The sequence below is a fragment of the Anolis sagrei genome, chromosome 2 (assembly GCF_037176765.1).
Source record: "Anolis sagrei isolate rAnoSag1 chromosome 2, rAnoSag1.mat, whole genome shotgun sequence".
In the NCBI taxonomy this organism is placed as follows: Eukaryota; Metazoa; Chordata; class Lepidosauria; order Squamata; family Dactyloidae; genus Anolis; species Anolis sagrei.
Window position 1 is genome coordinate 76,106,905 of NC_090022.1, and position 19,267 is coordinate 76,126,171.

The 19,267-nt window shown below is 41.1% G+C and overlaps 1 protein-coding gene across 1 annotated transcript; it reads right to left on the minus strand.

Moving 5' to 3' along the window:
- Window positions 1-1,487: 1,487 nt before the first annotated feature.
- On the minus strand, window positions 1,488-19,176 carry LOC132769080 (C-terminal-binding protein 2-like). The gene is made up of 9 exons (XM_060765699.2): window positions 18,732-19,176; window positions 14,129-14,283; window positions 13,399-13,543; window positions 12,041-12,247; window positions 11,024-11,238; window positions 8,752-8,882; window positions 8,508-8,635; window positions 7,716-7,836; window positions 1,488-6,366 (listed from the first exon to the last, which is right to left on the minus strand). Exons 1-9 carry the CDS (start codon window positions 18,778-18,780, stop codon window positions 6,198-6,200), a joined length of 1,320 nt encoding a protein of 439 aa, XP_060621682.2. The 5' UTR covers window positions 18,781-19,176; the 3' UTR covers window positions 1,488-6,197.
- Window positions 19,177-19,267: the final 91 nt, after the last annotated feature.

Here is a 19,267-nt window from a genome sequence, read left to right on the forward strand (position 1 = left end):
CGGAATGCGCGTAACACTCGGAGCTTCCGGATCCAGCTATCATACTCTCACTGAGCATTCATCAAGTCCCGCATATCACATGAGGTGTTCTGCAGAAGGCTGAGTGAAGGAAGATAGCTTTTGAACTGTGGTGTTGGAGGAAAGTTCTGAGAGTGCCTTGAACAGCAAAAATATCCAAGCAGTCCATATTCCAGGAAATAAAGGCCGACTGCTCATTGGAGGGAAGGATATTAGAAGCAAAGATGAAGTACTTTGGCCACATAATGAGAAGACAGGAAAGCTTAGAGAAGACAGTGGTGCTAGGGAAAATGGAAGGAAAAAGGAAGAGGGGCCGACCAAGGGCAAGATGGATGAATGGGATCCTTGAAGTGACTGGCTTGACCTTGAAGGAGCTGGGGGTGGCCATGGTTAACAGGAGCTTTGGCATGGACTGACCCATGAGGTCACAGAGTCGGAAGCGACTGAACGAATGAACAACAACTAAAGAGCATTGGTGCACCAAAAATTACAGCTTCCAGGATTCCTTAGCATCCAGCCATGATAGTTAAAGTGGTGTCAAACTGCATTAATTCCACAGTGTAGATCTGTGGTTCCCAACCTTTTTTTGACCAACATTAGTACCAAAAGGGTTACGAATCAGTTTTTGGTCAACTTTAGAAAATTGCATTGGATAGATCACATCAGCTCTAGTTTCTGATAACAGAACATATGCCATCCAGTAGTCGCCATCTGCTCACCCACAGAAAACCATATAATAATCTAGAGCTGATGTGATAGTAATTTTTTGTGAGTAGTCAGCCTCCCCCCTCCCGACATCCTCGTTGCCTCGGCACTATAAGAGGGTTTCATGAGACCAGTCGCTCTCGTTGCCATATGGTTTCAAGGCAATGGTGTAGTAATGGTGAGGCCGCAGACCATATTTTCGTTCTTGGGGACCACAGGTTGGGAACCTCTGGTGTAAATGTGCCCCATGACCCTCCCCACTCCAGAGGCTACCGACTGCCCTTGGGAAGCTCACAAGACAGGAAAACCACAAACCCTTCTGAGTGTGTGCAACCCAGGTAATCCACACTGAAAGGCAATGCTATCAAGACAACCCTAGAGTTGGAAGAGACCATGTGGGCCATCCAGTCCAACCCCCTGCTATGCACACAATCAATGCACCATCAACAAGGCACCCTCAACAGGTAGCCACCCAGTCACCAAATATAGAAATGCCTTCATTTAAAAGATTGTAGTTAGTACTCAGTTTCCTTGTGAACACTGACAATGGGTAATAGTTTAGGGGCATACCTTAGATATTAAGATTTTGTATAGCTTTCATCATGATCTCAACTGAGATCTACACCCCATATAAATTGATCAAGGTTCTTATTTTTTGGGATGAAACATATTAGCTGTACCAACAGAAGAGATGGGCAAAAACAAGTTTATAGATTCCATAAATGCTAGCCAAATAAAGTAACATTTTGAAATGAGGAGACTCGTGACCATAAAGGAAATATTTATTAAAATATATTCAAGAAATTGTCATACTTCTAACAAAAGCCAGGAGAGAGTTGGAAGGGAGAAACATCTGTACAGGAAACAATGTTGGAAATGCTTTTACATGCTTTGTTGTTTAAGTTTCACAGTTTAGTTATTGTCTACAAAAATATATTTCTGAAACTCTGAGTCCTCTATTAAAAAAAGCTGGTCAGCAACAGCAAACCTGACAAGCAGAATATACCTTAGGACAGAGTGAGCTCCTCCTGCAGATAATCTTGGCATGACCCAGGACACTCCTGCCTCAAATATTGGGAAAGTTGTTCTTTGGGATTAAGCTCCACATAACTTCTGAAGGAAGGCAATTGAAACATATCTTTTTATTTCTCTCTCTCTCTTCTCCCAAAATCCATAAAATTTGGAACGAGGAGTTGCACATTTATGTAATGTGAGAAAAGGATTACTGAATTACTATCTGGTGTCAGAAGAGAAATATGTTTGCATTTATGCTCAAGATTTTCTGCTTCCTAACTAGCAATACACCATGACGTGCATCCAGAGCACTTTTATCAACACTTGGCTACACCTGCTCTCCAGTGTAGAAGCCAGATTAACTAAAGAGTCTCAAATCTGATCAAGACCCTCAAGTAAAGCCACTCTGGTAATTTCAAAATGATGTTAATCCCAAATGTAGGTCAGTAATACTGGTTATTTTTGAGGTCTTAAGGCTTAAACTATGCTTCTTCAGCATTCAGAGACTGACACAACTCTACCATTGTTAAATATATTTATATACTGTATATGTTTTTATATGCCAACCAGTCTGGTTTCTAAAGGAGAGGCTCAGTGCTAGCCAGCTGGGACCTTTTCCAATTTCTCTCCAGATGGAGGTTATACCTGAAAAGTTTTTAGAGGTATTCATGTGTAAAAATTAACTTGCTTACTAATATACGGCTGCCACTTTTAATTAAGCATATTTTACTCCCTGAACAGGCAATGTAACAGAGTGTGGTCATTCTGACAATTGGGGACCTGGATCAGAAATCTTATAAACTGAAAATAGGAACTGCCAAAGGCAAGTTCAGAAAAAGAAATTGCTGATGTACTCTGCTTACCATACAATATGACGCTGCAGAAATCACTGTATAAATTCTCTTCAGAACAAATACTCAACCCATGGTTGCCAAACTGAGGAGCCAGTTTTAACACATTGAATAAGTAAATTAGTTTGCAAGATGCCAGTGGAACACGTCAATATCTTCTAGTATAGCAGGGTCCCATGTTTAGTAGAGAAGCATACTTCCTCATACGAAGGTCAGTATGTAACCAGTATCACAATATAAAATCCATTTTAGCCATGTATAAAAAAATTAAAAGGAAGACCTCTACACTCATCTGCTCTTCAGGGCTGTTGCTTCCTAAGTTCTGTGTCATTAAACCCAGTTTTCATACCCTCTCATTGTGGATTTCCTTGCCATCTCAGTCACAGCTAAACAAACCACAGATTATGAAAAAAGGATTAGAAGCATAAATGTATATGTAAACATTGATATTACTCATTATGAATGAAGACTGTTGTGGCATCATAAAGTCAAAAACATACATTTCTGTGGAGTAGCAACATCTTTATCAAGTACAGGAATCCTAAAGTGTTTATACACACTTATCATTTTAGGATTATACTTCATATATCTGATGAAATGGGCCCTCTTATATGAAAGCTACTGCCATAACAAATACATCATTCTTTGAAGATGTCACAATCTTTTGTTGTATTTGTCACAACAGACTAATATAGTTATCCAATGGGATAAGAAACTGGTGGTTTCAGTGTCAGTGGGAAGATTAATCTGTTCTGGGATTGAGACCATAGAGCTACCCATGGTGTTTAAACTATTTTGGGAATCAAGCTCAACACTTTGGATAGTTTATTTAAATTATCAGACTAAAACTTGATGTGGATTCATTGGCCAATGGCACAAAAGGTACCAGTTACCTTTACTTTAGATAGTTTCTGTTATGTATCAGAATTTGAGTGCAATGAGATGAGAACTGGCAAAGAAATACGCGAAGACTTGAATGGCCCTCTGAAGAAGCACTTAATGTTACAGCCATCTGGAGTGCATGAAAAATGTGTTAAATGTTCTGTAGATTAAGTGTTTCCCTCAATACATGGCTTACAAAGGTAATAAATGTAGCCCACGTACAGCTGGCTAGCTTACCTACTACACAGCATCACTTTTTGAGGTCTGGTGCAGACATAATATAATGCAGAAACTTGAGTAGGGCTAACAGAGGAGTAGGAGGATATGGGATGAAATGCTGTATTTTCTCTCACAGACTCATCCTGATTGCCTCTTTGCTCTGATTTAGACTTCAATCTGACCAATATTAATCCTTATCAAAGCAGGTATGAACTAAATTTTGAAATCAGGGAATATGGGAAATTCACATCCAAAGAGAGAGGCTAGAGCTGGAAGCCCATGATTCTCCACAGACCATTCCTAATCCTTTAACTTTTTGAGGATCTAGCATTATTATGTGCCTGCACCAACAGAAATGACAGATTTAGAACAGTTAGAGTACATTAAGTCCACAGACTAAATTAGAAACAAACAAAACTCAAGTTGTTACTTCCCCCCCTAATTCAAGCTCTTTAGAGTTGGAGGCTTCACTCAAAGGCTTCCCACATATTTACCGCCATACTTGGCACTAACGTCTGTTAGTGTGCCCCTCATGCACATATTATTAAAAACCCTGAGCAACCCAAGAGGTATGTAAATTTTAAATACATAGTCATAATCATCCAAGAGATTATAAAGCTGTTGTGCCTCCCATACTACCAGAGCCTACACCACACCAAACACTTCCAACTCACATTCTAACAAAAAAACACACTATCAGGGAACCATGTATCATCTTAAGGAAAGAATCAAACCTGCATAATTTTAAAGAGTTCTTCCTCAACACTTGACTCACTTTAAAGAAGGAATGGGAATCATTCCACTTTCAGATATTGGTGGACTGCAACTTTAGCCAGTTTAGCCAATGCTGACAAATGCCAGAGGATGCAGTCCAACAATATTTGGAGGGTTGTATGACTCCTTTTCTAGGTTTAAAGGGTGCATATATCTGTCAGTGCTTTGCATTGGACCAAATCCTGAAAACGGTTGTAAGACTGTTTGGAGAATAACAGGAAGCTTGGAAACGCGCCAACCTATTATTAACTTTAGCAGCAAACACATAATATAAGTGCTTACCACCCATTTTCTAAGATACTTGGCTGATATCTTCATTTGGAAAAAGAAAAGAAAAAGTGGATTCTACTCAGAAAAAAGAATTCCCATTCTTCATGCCAAAATTCTTCTCTTGCCTGTATTCTTACATATATTGGTTAAAAACCATATTGGTTTCATGGTCAAAAATTACTGTGAAGTCCAAGCAACACGACAAGGCGACTTTCCAACAGGAATAAATATTTCATTTCATGATGAAATATATGCTGTTAGGATTATGTTCCAGGGAAGAATCAATTTGCCCCTCAGTGGAAAAAAAAATCACCATCCTACTTCTGTCTCTAAAAAAAAAATTAAATGCCTGGTTTAAAACACATCCAAATTAGAAAAAAACTTTAGAAACTACCACAAAATAGGCAATCTATTTTCTTTTTTGAAAAAGAACCTATGTGACTATCTGCAGGATTAAACAAGGAGTTTTGCCGAGTTAACAAGGACTCAATTCATAGAAAAGGGCAGAGGTAAGGAACATGACAATTCAGCACACACACCTGGGATATTTCACACTAGACAATGTCATAGGGAACAATCCTAACCTTGGCCTTTTACGAGATCGGTCAAAGAGATTATGTTAAATCCTAGGATTTCAGCTTGATCTGAATTGTAGCAAATTCGCACTATTTGTGTGCAAAGGATATACTGAAGTGCAGAGTTCTGATATTTGTTCTACCTCTCCAGAATGAGCTGAGCTCTCAATCCCTGAGCTGGGCCCAAATCTCAGTTGAACTTTCCTACAATTTTGTAAGCATCTTGTATGCTGAGACAATTCACCTGATTCTCAGTACATGCTCTGAACACAAATCACAATTCCTGGCAGAATTTCTAATTCATTCTTGCTTTTATAAAAAAAATTTATGCTTACTTTCCTTGCAAAAAATAACCCGGCAGCCATATCAATTAATAGCACATAGGCAGGAACAAAGCAGTAGGTGCCCATACCTGAGCAAGGACTGCCTTTCTTCTTTCCAAACAACCCACGTGTGGCTCACCACCCTCAGCACAGCTACAGCATTCTTTGTCACCTATACCTGAGACTTAGCTGACCGTCCACCTTAGAAGTCATTTTAAAATAATCCATGCCATCTTTGGACTTACTGGAGTTCTCAGTATTCAGCCAGGTACTGTTCTACTGCATATACCACCCATGGAGACATGTGCATGGGGACTGGACTTGTTTGTTAAAATAAATGTTACCAAGAGGATGAACATTCATTGCCCCAGACAGGGAAAGAGATTCACCAAGAGATTCAAACCCAATCTGTTATAAAATACCTGCTTAAAGGCAAGAGCTAGAAATTTGCCAACAATGAAATGCATTCTCCTGTCCAGAGTGAACAGGAAACAGTCCAAGGGGTCACAATATGTCCTAAAACAGGAGGCCACTCCTGTTTTTGTATAATGGATGAAAAAGAGATGCTACTGGTCAGCGGAGACTTCTCTGTCTGGCTCCAATTTGCTTGACTCTCCTGGAGAAGGAGTATGTGGTGCAGAATGAGACACGGAGGGAATGCCATGAGGTACCATCCCCTCTACTGGTGGCTCTGGCAGCCCAGGGTTTGCTACTCCCACTACTCCTGGAGCAAACCTGTAACAAAAACAAAACACATGGTGATTACAGATACCTTGGGTAAGTACTGCCTTAAAGGTTCCATTGTATATGCTTCCTAGCATGGTATTAAGACCCCCAGAAATTAAGCAGTGATGATTGGTGTAAATGACATGAGCAAAGCTTCATGCTAAAATTGCTGTAAGTGCAACTGTCTTAATGTGATTTTAACTGAATCATTTTAATAATTGTATGTTTCATTCTATTTTAATATGTATATTTTATAGCAGTTTCTCAACCTGGGGGTCGGGACCCCTGGGGGGGGGGTCACGAGGGGGTGGCAGAGGGGTCACCAAAGACCATCACAAAACACAGTATATTTCGTTGGTCATGGGGATTTTGTGTGGGAAGTCTGACCCAACTCTATCGGTGGGGTTCAGAATGCTCTTTGAGTGTAGGTGAACTATAAATCCCAGCAACTACAACTCCCAAATATCAAAGTCTATTTTTCTCAAACTCCAACAGTCTTCACATTTGGGCATATTGAGTATCCATGCTAAGTTTGGTCCGGATCTATCATTGCTTGAGTCCACAGTGCTCTCTGGAGGTAGGTGAACAATAACTCCCAAACTTGAGGTCATTGTTCACCAAACCCTTCCAATATTTTCTGTTGGTCATGGGAGGTCTGTGTGCCAAGCTTAGTTCAATTCCATTGTTGATGGAGTTCAGAACGCTCTTTGATTGTAGGTTGACAATAAATGCCAGCAACTAGAACGCCCAAATGACAAAATTCTTCCCCCACCAGTACTCAAATTTGGGCCTATTGAGTATTTGTGCCAAATTTGGTCAAGTGAATGAAAATACATCCTGCATATCAGATATTTACATTACAATTCATAACAGTAGCAAAATTAGTTGTGAAGTAGCAATGAAAATAATTTTATGGTTGGGGGGTCACCACAACATTAGGAATTGTATCAAGGGGTTGTGGCATTAGGAAGGTTGAGAACCACCATTTTATAGGTTTTAATTTCTATTGCTTTTAAGATTGTGAGTCTTTAGATCTCAATCCAGAGAGAATAGCAAAATGATGATGATGTGTTGTCAAATGCAGACTATTTTAAGGACTTTTCAAATAATATTTTAATGTGTTTTAAACGTTCTTATCTTTGTTTTGTTTTAATTGGGGTTTCTGCTCATTGTCTCAGGAGCCTTTGCAGGTTGGGAAGCAATTCCGAAACATGGTAAATAAATAAATAATGCAGGTAGGGGAGGGAATACAGACAGACTACAGTGCTACAGTGCCAGAGAAAAGGACTATGTTCAGAAAAGTAGGGTTTGGATACATAAACCACAAAAATTGTTGGCAAGAACGCACAACTTCTTACCTGTAAGCTGCAGCTCCATTAAGTTCTGGATGAACGGCTGCAGGATCAATACTGGACCACTGAGCTGCCAAAAGTAAGTACTCCTTATTAACACAGTTCCTCAAAGAGTCGGGTATGGTACCTATGGCAAAGAAAAGAAACACAGAAGTAGATTAACACCAGAGGCAAGCCAGAAAGGGAGATATTTTCTAATGCCTGTTATCACAGGACTGAAGGGTGCTTAAAAATTACACACAAAATTACACAATAACCCGTAATAATAAGAAATGATTATTTGCTTCATGGCAGAAGATTTATGTGGAGGGGTCTCTTTAACAGGAGATACTAAGTACCCAACTATGATATACACAAATCCAATTGAGAAAAATTCTCAAAAGTACAAATCTATACAGAGATATCATCAAAAAACACTAAATGGTAAGTGTAAAGTGCAAATCAGTACTGAACAACCTCCAACCAATGGACTGGATATTGAATGATGGGCCTCCTCAACTGAGCCTATGACATTCTATTAGCACAAAAAGAAGCTCTGGTTAAAGATCTAAAAGGGGGATGGGAGAGAGAAAGTATTATGACTCTTTCTGAAAACCCCATCTCCACGCAGAAAGTGCACATGAAAAAAAACCAGTTTCCTCATGGCTTTTTTCATGATCAGGGGAAGGTGGGATGAGGGAAGGAAGGAGGGAGGGAGGAGGGAGACATATAAACACACTAAGGGGAACATTCTCATTGTATCAACATGTCCCAGGGAAGCAATTTGAGAAGCAACTGTAGATCTGTCTTCTCAGTTACCTGTGATGGCTCTTCGAATCTCCTTAGCCGCTTCCTCTCTAGACTCAATGGAAGCCTGTTCACTATACCAGGCTGTGTGGGGGGTACAGATCACATTGGGAGCATCTTTTAGGGGCCCATTTGCAAAGCTGTGATGTAGAGATACAAGTATGCTCATGTTAGAATATCCAACCGACTTAAGAAATATCCTATTTGGAAACTGAGACAGGATGGTAGCATAACATGATGATAACCTAGTTGTTACCTGAAGGGCTCTGATTCATGCACATCTAGAGCCGCCCCTCTGATCCTCCCCTCTTTTAGAGCTTGAGCCAGGGCTTTTTCTTCAACCAGTCCTCCACGAGCTGTATTCACCAAAAAACAGCCTTGACGCATCTGAAGCAAAAAGTACAGAAAGGGGGTATTGAAATGAAACACTTTTCTTGAATCCAAATGGCTGTGTGGGAATGCTGGGAAAAATAAAACAGTACATAGTTTAAAGTGTGTGGGGTTGTCAGAATGGAGAGAATAACCGTGAAGACTTCTTGTGGTTTTTCTCAGAAATAATAGTAGGAAGAGCACATTTCCCAGTTAGAAGGCACACCTGACATTCAGACAACTTCACCCAAAAATTAAAATAATAGATGGAAAATGTTCAGAAATTTTGAAACAATGCAGGAAAAAAACATTTTTTTGGTCTTGGTGGTGCTGGAGGAGGCTGAAACTTTCAGAAATAGGGGAACTGCAATAATGTGTTGTATATTAATTACTTTATGAATATACAACACTACGTAAAATTGGGCTTGGCATAAAAGTATCTTGTTTGTTTTTTTCCAGAAAATTACAAATTGAATCTCCTTTTTTAAATTTTATTTTTGTTAACAAAGGAATTACAAGGTCCTCAGGTGTAAGGAACACCTGAACTATAATAAACACATTTGCTTTTGTCTATTTATGAGGAAAAGTAGGGGGGGGGGATATTTTGTCTTCTCTTGTCTTTCATTATTCCAAGCAGATGTAAAGCACTCATTCTCTTAAGATAAAAACAAACAAAAAACAGGATACCATAACCAGAAATTGCAATTATTACAGATACTTTACATGTGTAGGACATATTTATACTGACCACTTAAGGTGGAATGAAATCTGTAGAGGAGGAAGCAATTTGAACATGGAACTGGGTCGAGGCTTGGGTGGAGCTTATATGCACCAGAGAGTTCGGCTCCGACCCAGTTCCCAGATCCGCAGTATGTGCGGCTTCACAGTCATGGAGGATTTGGTAGGGTTGATTCAACAATTCTCCTCCGCAATAGGAACAAGAGCACCTGTCTCTCAGTCACCTTGGTCATGTGATGTGCTTTTACACTTAGGCATGCTGATAAGAATTAGAGGCTCTATTTTGGAGTATTCCTCAAATTTTGCTTATCCCAGTTTAAAGCCTTTAATTCATTTTGCTGTGTGCATTTGTGCCATGCATAACTTAAACACTGATTTTTGAGTTACCCTCAATCCACATTAAGTACAGATGTGCCCATAGTCTTTAAAAATACTGTTTGGGATGGGGGACTTGTATTCAATATTTAATTCATCATTCTAAAAGATAGTAATTGATAATCCATTCCCTTTCCTCAATTGGGGAAAAAAACACAATGGAAGGTCAGCAAGAAGGCAGCGTTTCTCCCAATGTGTGCATCTCCTACTTTTGTTTCAGAGCAAACTCACAGCTATCCTTTCTGCTTTTCCTTGCTATCTTGGGGGGGGGGGGGGGGGGGAGGAGCTGACAGGCAATGAGTAAGCTGATCCTCGAGTGCTCATGAGCCTTGGATGAGAATCAAGATGAGGCTAACAAAGCCCAGCATTGCAAATGACTCACACCTAGACTGATCTAAACTGACAAAAAGCAGACTGTGGGGCCTTCCACACAGCCATATAACTCAGAATATCAAGGCAGAAAATCCCACAATATCTGCTTTGGACTAGATTATCTGAGTGCACACCTCCATATATTCCAATTCAAAGCAGAAAATGTGGGATTTTATTCAGCTGTGTGGAAGGGGCCTCACTCCAGCTGCAGACCATGACTTTTTCCTCAAGAACATAGCCTTTAGTGGATATAAGAATACTTAATAACTGGACAGATAGAAAGCAACAATTTAGAAGAAGCATGGAAGGAAGCCCATACATTACTGAAAAAAGAAAAGCCTCACAATAGACTATAGAACTGAATATATCTGAAAAGGTAGAGAGTTTTGAAATAATGCTGTGTGGGAAAACTAACAAAAGCATGAAAATGAAAAAATCTAGACTTTTAGGAATCAAACATTATCTTGCTTTCGTTGCTTTTGATATTACTGGCACATATAGGCTGGAATCTAAAATTAAATTACACATGATTTCCAACAACAGAATCCATCTGCTCCTATATCCCACAAAAAGTCATGCTCAACAGAAATGCAAGAACCAGATCCACATCGATCCAACTTTCATGAAACTTTCACAGCACCAACTTCTGTTCCCAGCAAAATGCAAGGCTGCACCTGTTTAATGGTAAAGTCGTTGATGAGGTGGTGATTGTGCTCATTCAGGCTGCAGTGCAATGTGATGCAGTCACTGTGCATCAGCAGATCTTGCAAAGTAGCCATTCGCTGCAAGCCCAGGGAACGCTCCACTCCATCAGGTAGATACGGATCATAGAAAACCACATTGAAGCCAAAGGGTTTGGCACGCAGAGCAACCGCCTGTCCAACTCGACCTTAAAGAAAGAAAATACGTTGTCTTAATTGAAGCACAAGAACTCAACCAACTTCTAATTTCTGGGAGAAGACCTGGAACTATTCAAGAAATAAGAGTTCAGAAAAAATAACTAAAAATCTATTTTAGGAATAGAAAATAGGTAGGAAGACATATAATGCATACATATAATCTTCTAGGAATTCTCTCCAAGACCTCTGTCTCACACGTATACTACAGGAAGTATCAGCATTGACTGAAATGGCGCTGGTTCTCTAAAGATAATGCAGGGAAAATTTAAAAAGGCCCTGCAGAAAGCCACTAGAAGTTTCAATTGTGGAGTATGCTTCAATATAAAAAGTATTAACAAGAGGGCCAGATTTTTCATTACATGAAGCACACAAATATGATACAGGGCTCCTATATGACTGGGGACCCTTGGGCTACACTGGTAACACTGGTCTGGCAGATTGTTTTCTGTTCCTAGGTGCCAGGATAGTCAGATATATATTTTGACAACTAGGATGAGAAATTAATTTTCCTAATTTAGGAAGGCTAATAGCTGCACTGAAAAAAACCCCCATAGATATAGGGCAACTGGTGCTAAATGCCTGTTCTCATAGCTTCACTTTTGTTCCTGGCCCTGCTTGTTGAATCAGAATGCTTCAATTGGCTTGCCTCATATCAAGAAAGGAGGGAGAAAATTATAGTCTCCCTACTCCCCCCCAGATGGGAGTAGGTAGATGGCAAGGCACATTGTTCAACACAGGGTCAGATCATTAAATCTGAAATACACTAGTGTTTCTAGAGCAGCAATTTCTTACCAAGTCCAATGATGCCCAAGGTCTCACCACGGATACGCACAGCACCTCCAGCCACTTCTCTGATTTGTTCCATACTTGAGGCTCTGCTTCCTTCTCGCATAGCCTGGTGGAGCCAAGTAACACGGCGATAAAGGTTCAGAATGTGGCAGAAGGTAGAATCAGCCGTCTCTTCCACAGAAGAAGAAGGTATGTTACACACGGCAATACCTAAGGAAAAGGGGCAAAGAGATCAGTATAATTCCCACGCTATGCCTGACAGTGAAATAATATTCATTCAAGCATTAAATTAGTTTAATTTCAAAACTTAAAGGAGGCCACTAATTTTGAATAGAAGAAACTTCTCTGAAGTTAATTAAATACAGTACTAGTGTACTGACTACAACCAAAAAACTGAAAGAAATCAGAAAAATATGTTATTTAGAAAGGCAAGTGAAATCCCTGCCATTTTAAAATCATATAAACAAAGAGTTTTTATTATTTTTTCCAGTGAATTGTATAGCCTTTGTTCAACAACCTGCACTGAGGTCTGCATATAAAGATAATGTACATCTTAAGCCCAAACACATTTAACTGAAAATTTGTTCCACTTCAATCAATAAAGAGAGAAAGATATCACTAGAGAAATGGGTTACTATTTTCTAAGCCAATATAGTAAAGATTATCAGTGCCCTGCAGAAGCTGATCACATGGACTCATCTGTTGTCTTCATTGTTACATGTGCATGAGTTGTAGCACCTATTGTGTGGCTGCATGCAAATAAATAATACTCAACTTCAATTCTTTTATTTCTCAAATATTTCATTATATTTCATTGTCTAACTTAGGAACAGAAAACCAAATCCATAAGGGTTCTTTTGAGAGCAGTGTAATACATTTTAAAACATATTTTGAAATGTTATCACAATAACAGGATGCATAAAAATATTCAATCCTCAAAAATAAATACATCATATCACATTATTTATTTTTATTGAATGTATATTCCATCTTTCTCCCAGGAAAGACTGATACTTGATTACAATAACATCACTGTTCAAAGATAGAATCAGAATACAGAAGCTGATTTGTTACTAGAAGAGATCACTTCATTGGAGTGCATCATCCCACAATGTCAATGTCCTCCTAGGGCCCTTCTCTGCTCCCTTTATCTTTATTAGTAAAGTTATGATCTTTTTTTTTCAAAAAAGGCTTTGCAAATATATTTTATTAATAGCATGCATTTTACCTGCTTCTTGGAAATGTAAATATCTGACTGACCTCCAATTTAGACCTAGGAAACATAGAGATAATGGGGGTTTCCCCCACTCTGTGTATTCACTTTTTGAAAAACACACACACACACACTGGGATCACCATACCTAATTCTGCAGCTGACTTGATATCCACATTGTCATAGCCACTGCCAATTCGCACAATGACCCGGAGAGCTTTGAATTTCTCCAGGTCTTGGCGCGACAAGGTAATGGTGTGGTACATCAGAGCCCCAACAGCTTCATTTAGCACCTATGAAAGACAGAACAATAGGATAATGCTTGCTCCACAAGGGTAGGACCTAGTCAGATCAGGATTTGCAAACCCATTTGCTTGTTTCCCAACAGCAAATACTCCACCCCGTTCAGCTAAGTGGTCCTGCTTTATCCCATAAGCCCACCACAAAGGTCCTTCTCATAAGTCCTTTGGCTTCCATGCAACTCAGAGAAGGTAAGGTATGACTTTCCCCCTTCTGAAATGATTCTGATATGGCACAAATAAAATTTAATTGCTTCTAAAGAATGACCCCCTTTCTTCCAAATTCTCTGTTCACAGTAAAAGCAAGAGAGGAGAGTTGTTTACTTTCTTCTCACTGGCCTTCTGCAACACAGGAACAATACAGCAGAGGCTGTACCTTCTGCTAGATCTCAAACAATAAGAGGAAAGTCAAATTTCCCCAAATTATCTCCAGTACATTGTCCCCCCCCCCCCCCCAAAGGATTGGAGGACAGAGGATATGGCCAGGTATGAAAATGAAAGCAAAACTTGTAGACTCCTGATTCAGATTACTCCTTCTTTCTTGGAATGGGAAATCTCCATGTGTCCCAGCAAACTTACCTTTTCATGAATTTCCTGAGTTGACTGTGCATCACAGAAAGCCACTGTGGCAACATCTTTCAGGATAGGCATCTCTATAGTGCAATCCCTGCCATCAAGAAGGGCAACCAATGGACGGGCTGGCATTGGACCATTACCAATGGGAGGCCTTATACCTACAGAAGAAAAATAATCTTAAGTAGTTATGAAAACAAGGGGGAAAGTACTTGCCTCAATTCTAGCCCAACAGCATTAAGAACTATCAGTAAGAGCAAATGGCACTGGAATTTAAAAAGTTGGGAGGAATTCACTGAAGTGGTAGATTATGTGTTTGCATGATAGATATCTCATGTTCTTGATATTGCCAAGTAACATTGGGGAAAACTCCCATCTGCTTTTTTTATAAAGCAGTATAAGAACACAGTATTTCACATACAACAGGAACTACTGTATTCAGATAATCTCATCTGCAAAGTTTTGGAGAGCTGCCTTAAATCAGACTGTAAAATGCCCACCTTCTGGAAGCCCAGCTGGCAGCGACAGTCTCACGTCATTTGAGCACCAAGTTAAAATTTGGTTGTTTATCAAAGTCTTATTAATTCAATCCAAATGCAGGTGTATATAGTTTACTAAACCTCTAAACCTGTTTTTAATTTAATATTGTTATTTAATATGCCATTCACTTATTTAATTATTCTATGTTTTTGAACTTCACAATTTAATGCTTTTTGAAAGCCAGCCTGAGATCTTTGATATAGAGGAAGGTATAAATGTTTTAACACAGTAACAACAACAATAGATAAAGCAATCCAAAAGAAATATTTAGAAAAATTACACTATAAGGATTTAATTTTCAAAAGTTTCCTTAAAATGCAGGGAATGCATATAAGAGCAATTTGGGAAGAGAGTCGAAACTCAACAGAAATGGTGTCATAATTCTAGATAAGTATGAAGTAAAGAATGAGAGGGGTATTAGAGTTACAGTCCATTTCTTCTATATTGGGCTCATTTAGTATTTTTTGCAGTTATTAACTATGATGATCAGGAAATAGTCAGATACAAAATTTAAAATAGCAGTTATGATATATCACTGGAACACAACAGAAGAACAGATGACCCTAAATCAAGGATAATGATGAAACAAAACACAATAGCAAAGTGCAACTGAGCTAGCAAAAAAAAAAACCCATTTTCTTTACCATTCTATTTGCTCCCAGGCATTTAAGGCATTCTTCTCTTTTCCATAGTTTTTTTAAGGCAGTGTTTCTCAACCTGGGGTCCCCAGATGTTTTTGGCCTACAACTCCCAGAAATCCCAGTCCTAAGTCTGAAACAACTTGAGGACACACACAACAATAATTCTAATTAACTTGATTATCTGATGAGCCAAAAGCAGCCCCTCACTTCCCAATGAAATGTTGGTAAGTTTATGTTAGTCAAAAATGTTTTTCATTCTAGTGATCAGTACTCGCTCCTCCAAATATTTTTCTACACTTCCTGATTCTGCCAAGATACAAATGGCCAACTTCTCCTCCTTGCAGTACTGGACAGCTCCATTCATTCAGGAAAGTGTTTCACAGAATTGACCCCGGAAGGAATTGTTTTGAGAATTCAACATGTATGGTGGGATCTGCAGGTATTCTTCCCTCCAAAAATCTTTAGAACTACTTCATTCCATGAACAGGAGGATGGGGAAAAGAATTATGGCAATGGGTCAGTTGGGGTCCTAACAAAGCTGCCCCCTCTCCTCTTACAACAAGCATCCCGAGCTCTGAGGATTACCTGGGAAGGAATCCCACTGGAGCATTGCAACACACCCAAATACCTGGGAGTCACTCTGGACCGTGCCCTGACCTACAAGAAGCACTGCCTGAATATCAAGCAAAAAGTGGGTGCTAGAAACAATATCATACGAAAGCTGACTGGGGATCACAACCAGATACAGTGAAGTCATCTGCCCTTGCGCTATGCTACTCTGCTGCTGAGTATGCATGCCCAGTGTGGAACACATCTCACCACACTAAAACAGTGGATGTGGCTTTTAATGAGACATGCCGCATTATCACGGGATGTCTGCTCCCTACACCACTGGAGAAATTACACTGTCTAGCAGATATTGCACCACCTGACATCCGCCGAGAAGTAGCAACCAATAGTGAAAGGACCAAGGCAGTGACATCTCCAGCTCATCCCTTGTTTGGGTATCAGCCAGCACGTCAAAGACTTAAATCAAGAAATAGTTTTCTAAGATCTACAGAGACACTCGTTGGAACACCCCAGCAAGCGAGAGTCCAAAAGTGGCAGGCTCAAACCCAGAACCTCAATCAATGGAGACTCCCCCCTGGGCACACAGAAGACTGGGCAACTTGGAAGGCGCTGAACAGATTGCGCTCTGGCACCACGAGATGTAGAGCCAATCTTAAGAAATGGGGCTACATAGTGGAATCCGCAACATACAAGTGTGGAGACGAGCAAACCACTGACCACCTGCTGCAATGCAACCTGAGCCCTGCTATATGCACAATGGAGGACCTTCTTGTGGCAACACCAGAGGCACTCCAAGTGGCCAGATACTGGTCAAAGGACATTTAATCAACTACAAAGCTTGCAAACTGTGTGTTTTGTCTGTCTGTCTGTTTTGTTAGAAATGTAATACAACTGTCTGGTTGCTCCTGACACGATAAATAAATACAAAGCTGCCACTCTCCTCCTCTTAGTTGCACTTGGCTTAGCCCTTCCCACCACCTCCAACAGTGCCTCCCTCCAGTGGGGATGGGCAAAATGGGCACAGAAAGGAGCCCTCTGACCCGCCCTAGATGCCAGCTTTTCAGAAGACAAGTGTGAGATGGTACTATATCTAGCCCATTTGGCAGACTTTTAGCGTTATTTATTATATTTCTGCTTTAACTTGCTGTTTTCCTGCTTGATTTGTTTTGCAGTACCACTCTACAGTTTGTGATTCTTTATTCCTCCTTTCCTCTGTGTGCTTTTTAGTTTGTCTCCTGCTGCATTTTATCTGGATGATTTGTTTCGCTATTGCAGTCTACCCTTTGTTGACTTGTTATTCCTCCTTCCCCTTCTTTGTGTGTGTGTATATATACACCTTTGTCAAAACCACATTTGTGTATATATGCTTAAGCAGCTGCCTGCTATATATGGTATATGTATACATACATATACACAAATTTGGTTTTGACAAAGGTGTGTGCATGCATGGAGATGCATAGAGATGCATGGAAACACACACACACACACATCCATCCATCCGGATATGTATATGTGTGTGTATATATCCATACATACACACACCTTTTTCAAAATCACACACACACACACACAAATATATATGCTGTTTGTTTTGAGTGACACTATAACTCAAAAACTACTGGACTAATTGTCACCAAATTTGGCCACAAGACACCTACTAACCCAAGGAGTGACCATCACTAAAAAAAAAATGATTTTGTCATTTCGGAGTTGTAGTTGCTGGGATTTACAGTTAACCTACAATCAATGAGCATTCAGAACTCCATCAATGATGGAATTGAACCAAACTTGGCATACAGGACTCCCATGACCAACAGAAAACACTAGAAGGGTGTGGTGGGCATTGACCTTGAGTTTGGGAGTTGTAGTATACCTACATCCACACAAAGACAGCACTGTGGAATCAAACAATGACGGATCTAGACCAAACTTGGCATGAATACTCCATATGCTCAAATATGAACACAGGTGGAGTTTGGGGAAAATAGACCTTGGCATTTGGGAGTTATAGTTGCTGGGATTTATAGTTCACCTCCAATCAAAGATCGTTCTGAACCCCACCAACGACAGAATTGGGCCAAACTTCCCACACAGAACCTCCATGACCAACAGAAAATACTGGGTTTTCTGGTGGTCTTTGGCGATCCTTCTGACACCCCCTCGTGACCCCCCCAGGTTAATTTGACCCCCAGGTTAAGAAATGCTGCCCTAAGGCCATCCAGTCCAACTCTCTTCACCAGGGCAAGAAAACATAATCAAAGCCCTCCTGACAAAGAGCCATCCAGCCATAGGTATAGAAAGATTGATATGATTCTCTCTCACACACACTCACACACACAAACACATGTATATAACAGATATAGAATCATAGATTTGAAAGGGACCCCAAAAGAAGGACAATATTTGCATGTTCCAGAGTAGGCAAACCAAATAATCTCTACATCAACACTGACAAAGAAACAACAAAAATACTGTTTACCCACAAGCATAAAGACATTGCATATATTAGAAACCAACATTTTCTCATTGCTTTATTTTCCAGATCACCAGATTGGGCCACAGGAACGCGTGGCAGGGGGTGGCTACTGTATATATCTGTATGTATATGTATGAATGACAGCCTTGAGCAGGGCTCACCGTTTTGTGTTTACTGCACCTCTGATGACTATACAAAGCAGCGACCCTAACGGCGGTAACAGTAAGAGCCTGACAGTAGGCCCCAGAAGGGACTCGTTTCCCACCCAGGCCTCTCTCTTCGGCCCGGGCACCCCGGCCCCCTCTCCCTCCCTCCCTCCCTCCCTCCCTCCCTCGGCGCCTCCTCCTCCTCTTCCTCTCCCTCCTCCTCCCCGCGGCCTTACCTTCGCAGATGCGGTCCAGCCTCTGGCGCTTCACTTTGTGCCTGTCCATGGGACGCAGCGAGGCCAGCCCTTCAGCCTCTCACTCCCGGAGGAAGGAAGGGAGGAGGAAGGAAGGAAGGAAGGCAGCGGGAGGCGGCACAGCCTCAGGGAGCGAGGCGCGCCCCCGCCCTTCCTTCTCTCCCTCCCTCCCGCGCGGGCACGCGGAGAGTCGCGGCTCCCTCAGAAGGACGCGGCGGCGGCGGCGGCGGAGAGCAGACCAGACCAGGCCGGGCCGGCTCAGCGGGCCCACGGCGGAACTGGCCTCCCTCCCTGCTCTCTCTCTTCTCCTCCTCCTCCTCTTTCGCCGCCGGCCTCCAGAAAGGAAGCGGAAGGGCTGGGCCGCGCCCGCCGAGAACCCCACGCCCGCCGTCCGCACAAGCCGGAGCGCAACAGGCCGCGATGCCATAGAGTGGCGCCCAGAGCGACACACCCACCTCCCCTCCCTCCCTCGCGAGCCCCTGCACTTCCGGTCGGCCTCCCTCGCCTTTCTCCGAGGC

Bases quoted from the DNA above. Each gene is read 5' to 3' on its own strand.
- LOC132769080 (XM_060765699.2), bottom strand. From the start codon at position 18,780: ATGGACAGGCACAAAGTGAAGCGCCAGAGGCTGGACCGCATCTGCGAA. The intron at 8,636-8,751 runs GTAACAACTAGG...TCTACATCACAG, and splicing joins CATGAATCAGAGCCCTTCAG to CTTTGCAAATGGGCCCCTAA. The intron at 7,837-8,507 runs GTAACTGAGAAG...TCTTTGCCATAG, and splicing joins GATTCGAAGAGCCATCACAG to GTACCATACCCGACTCTTTG.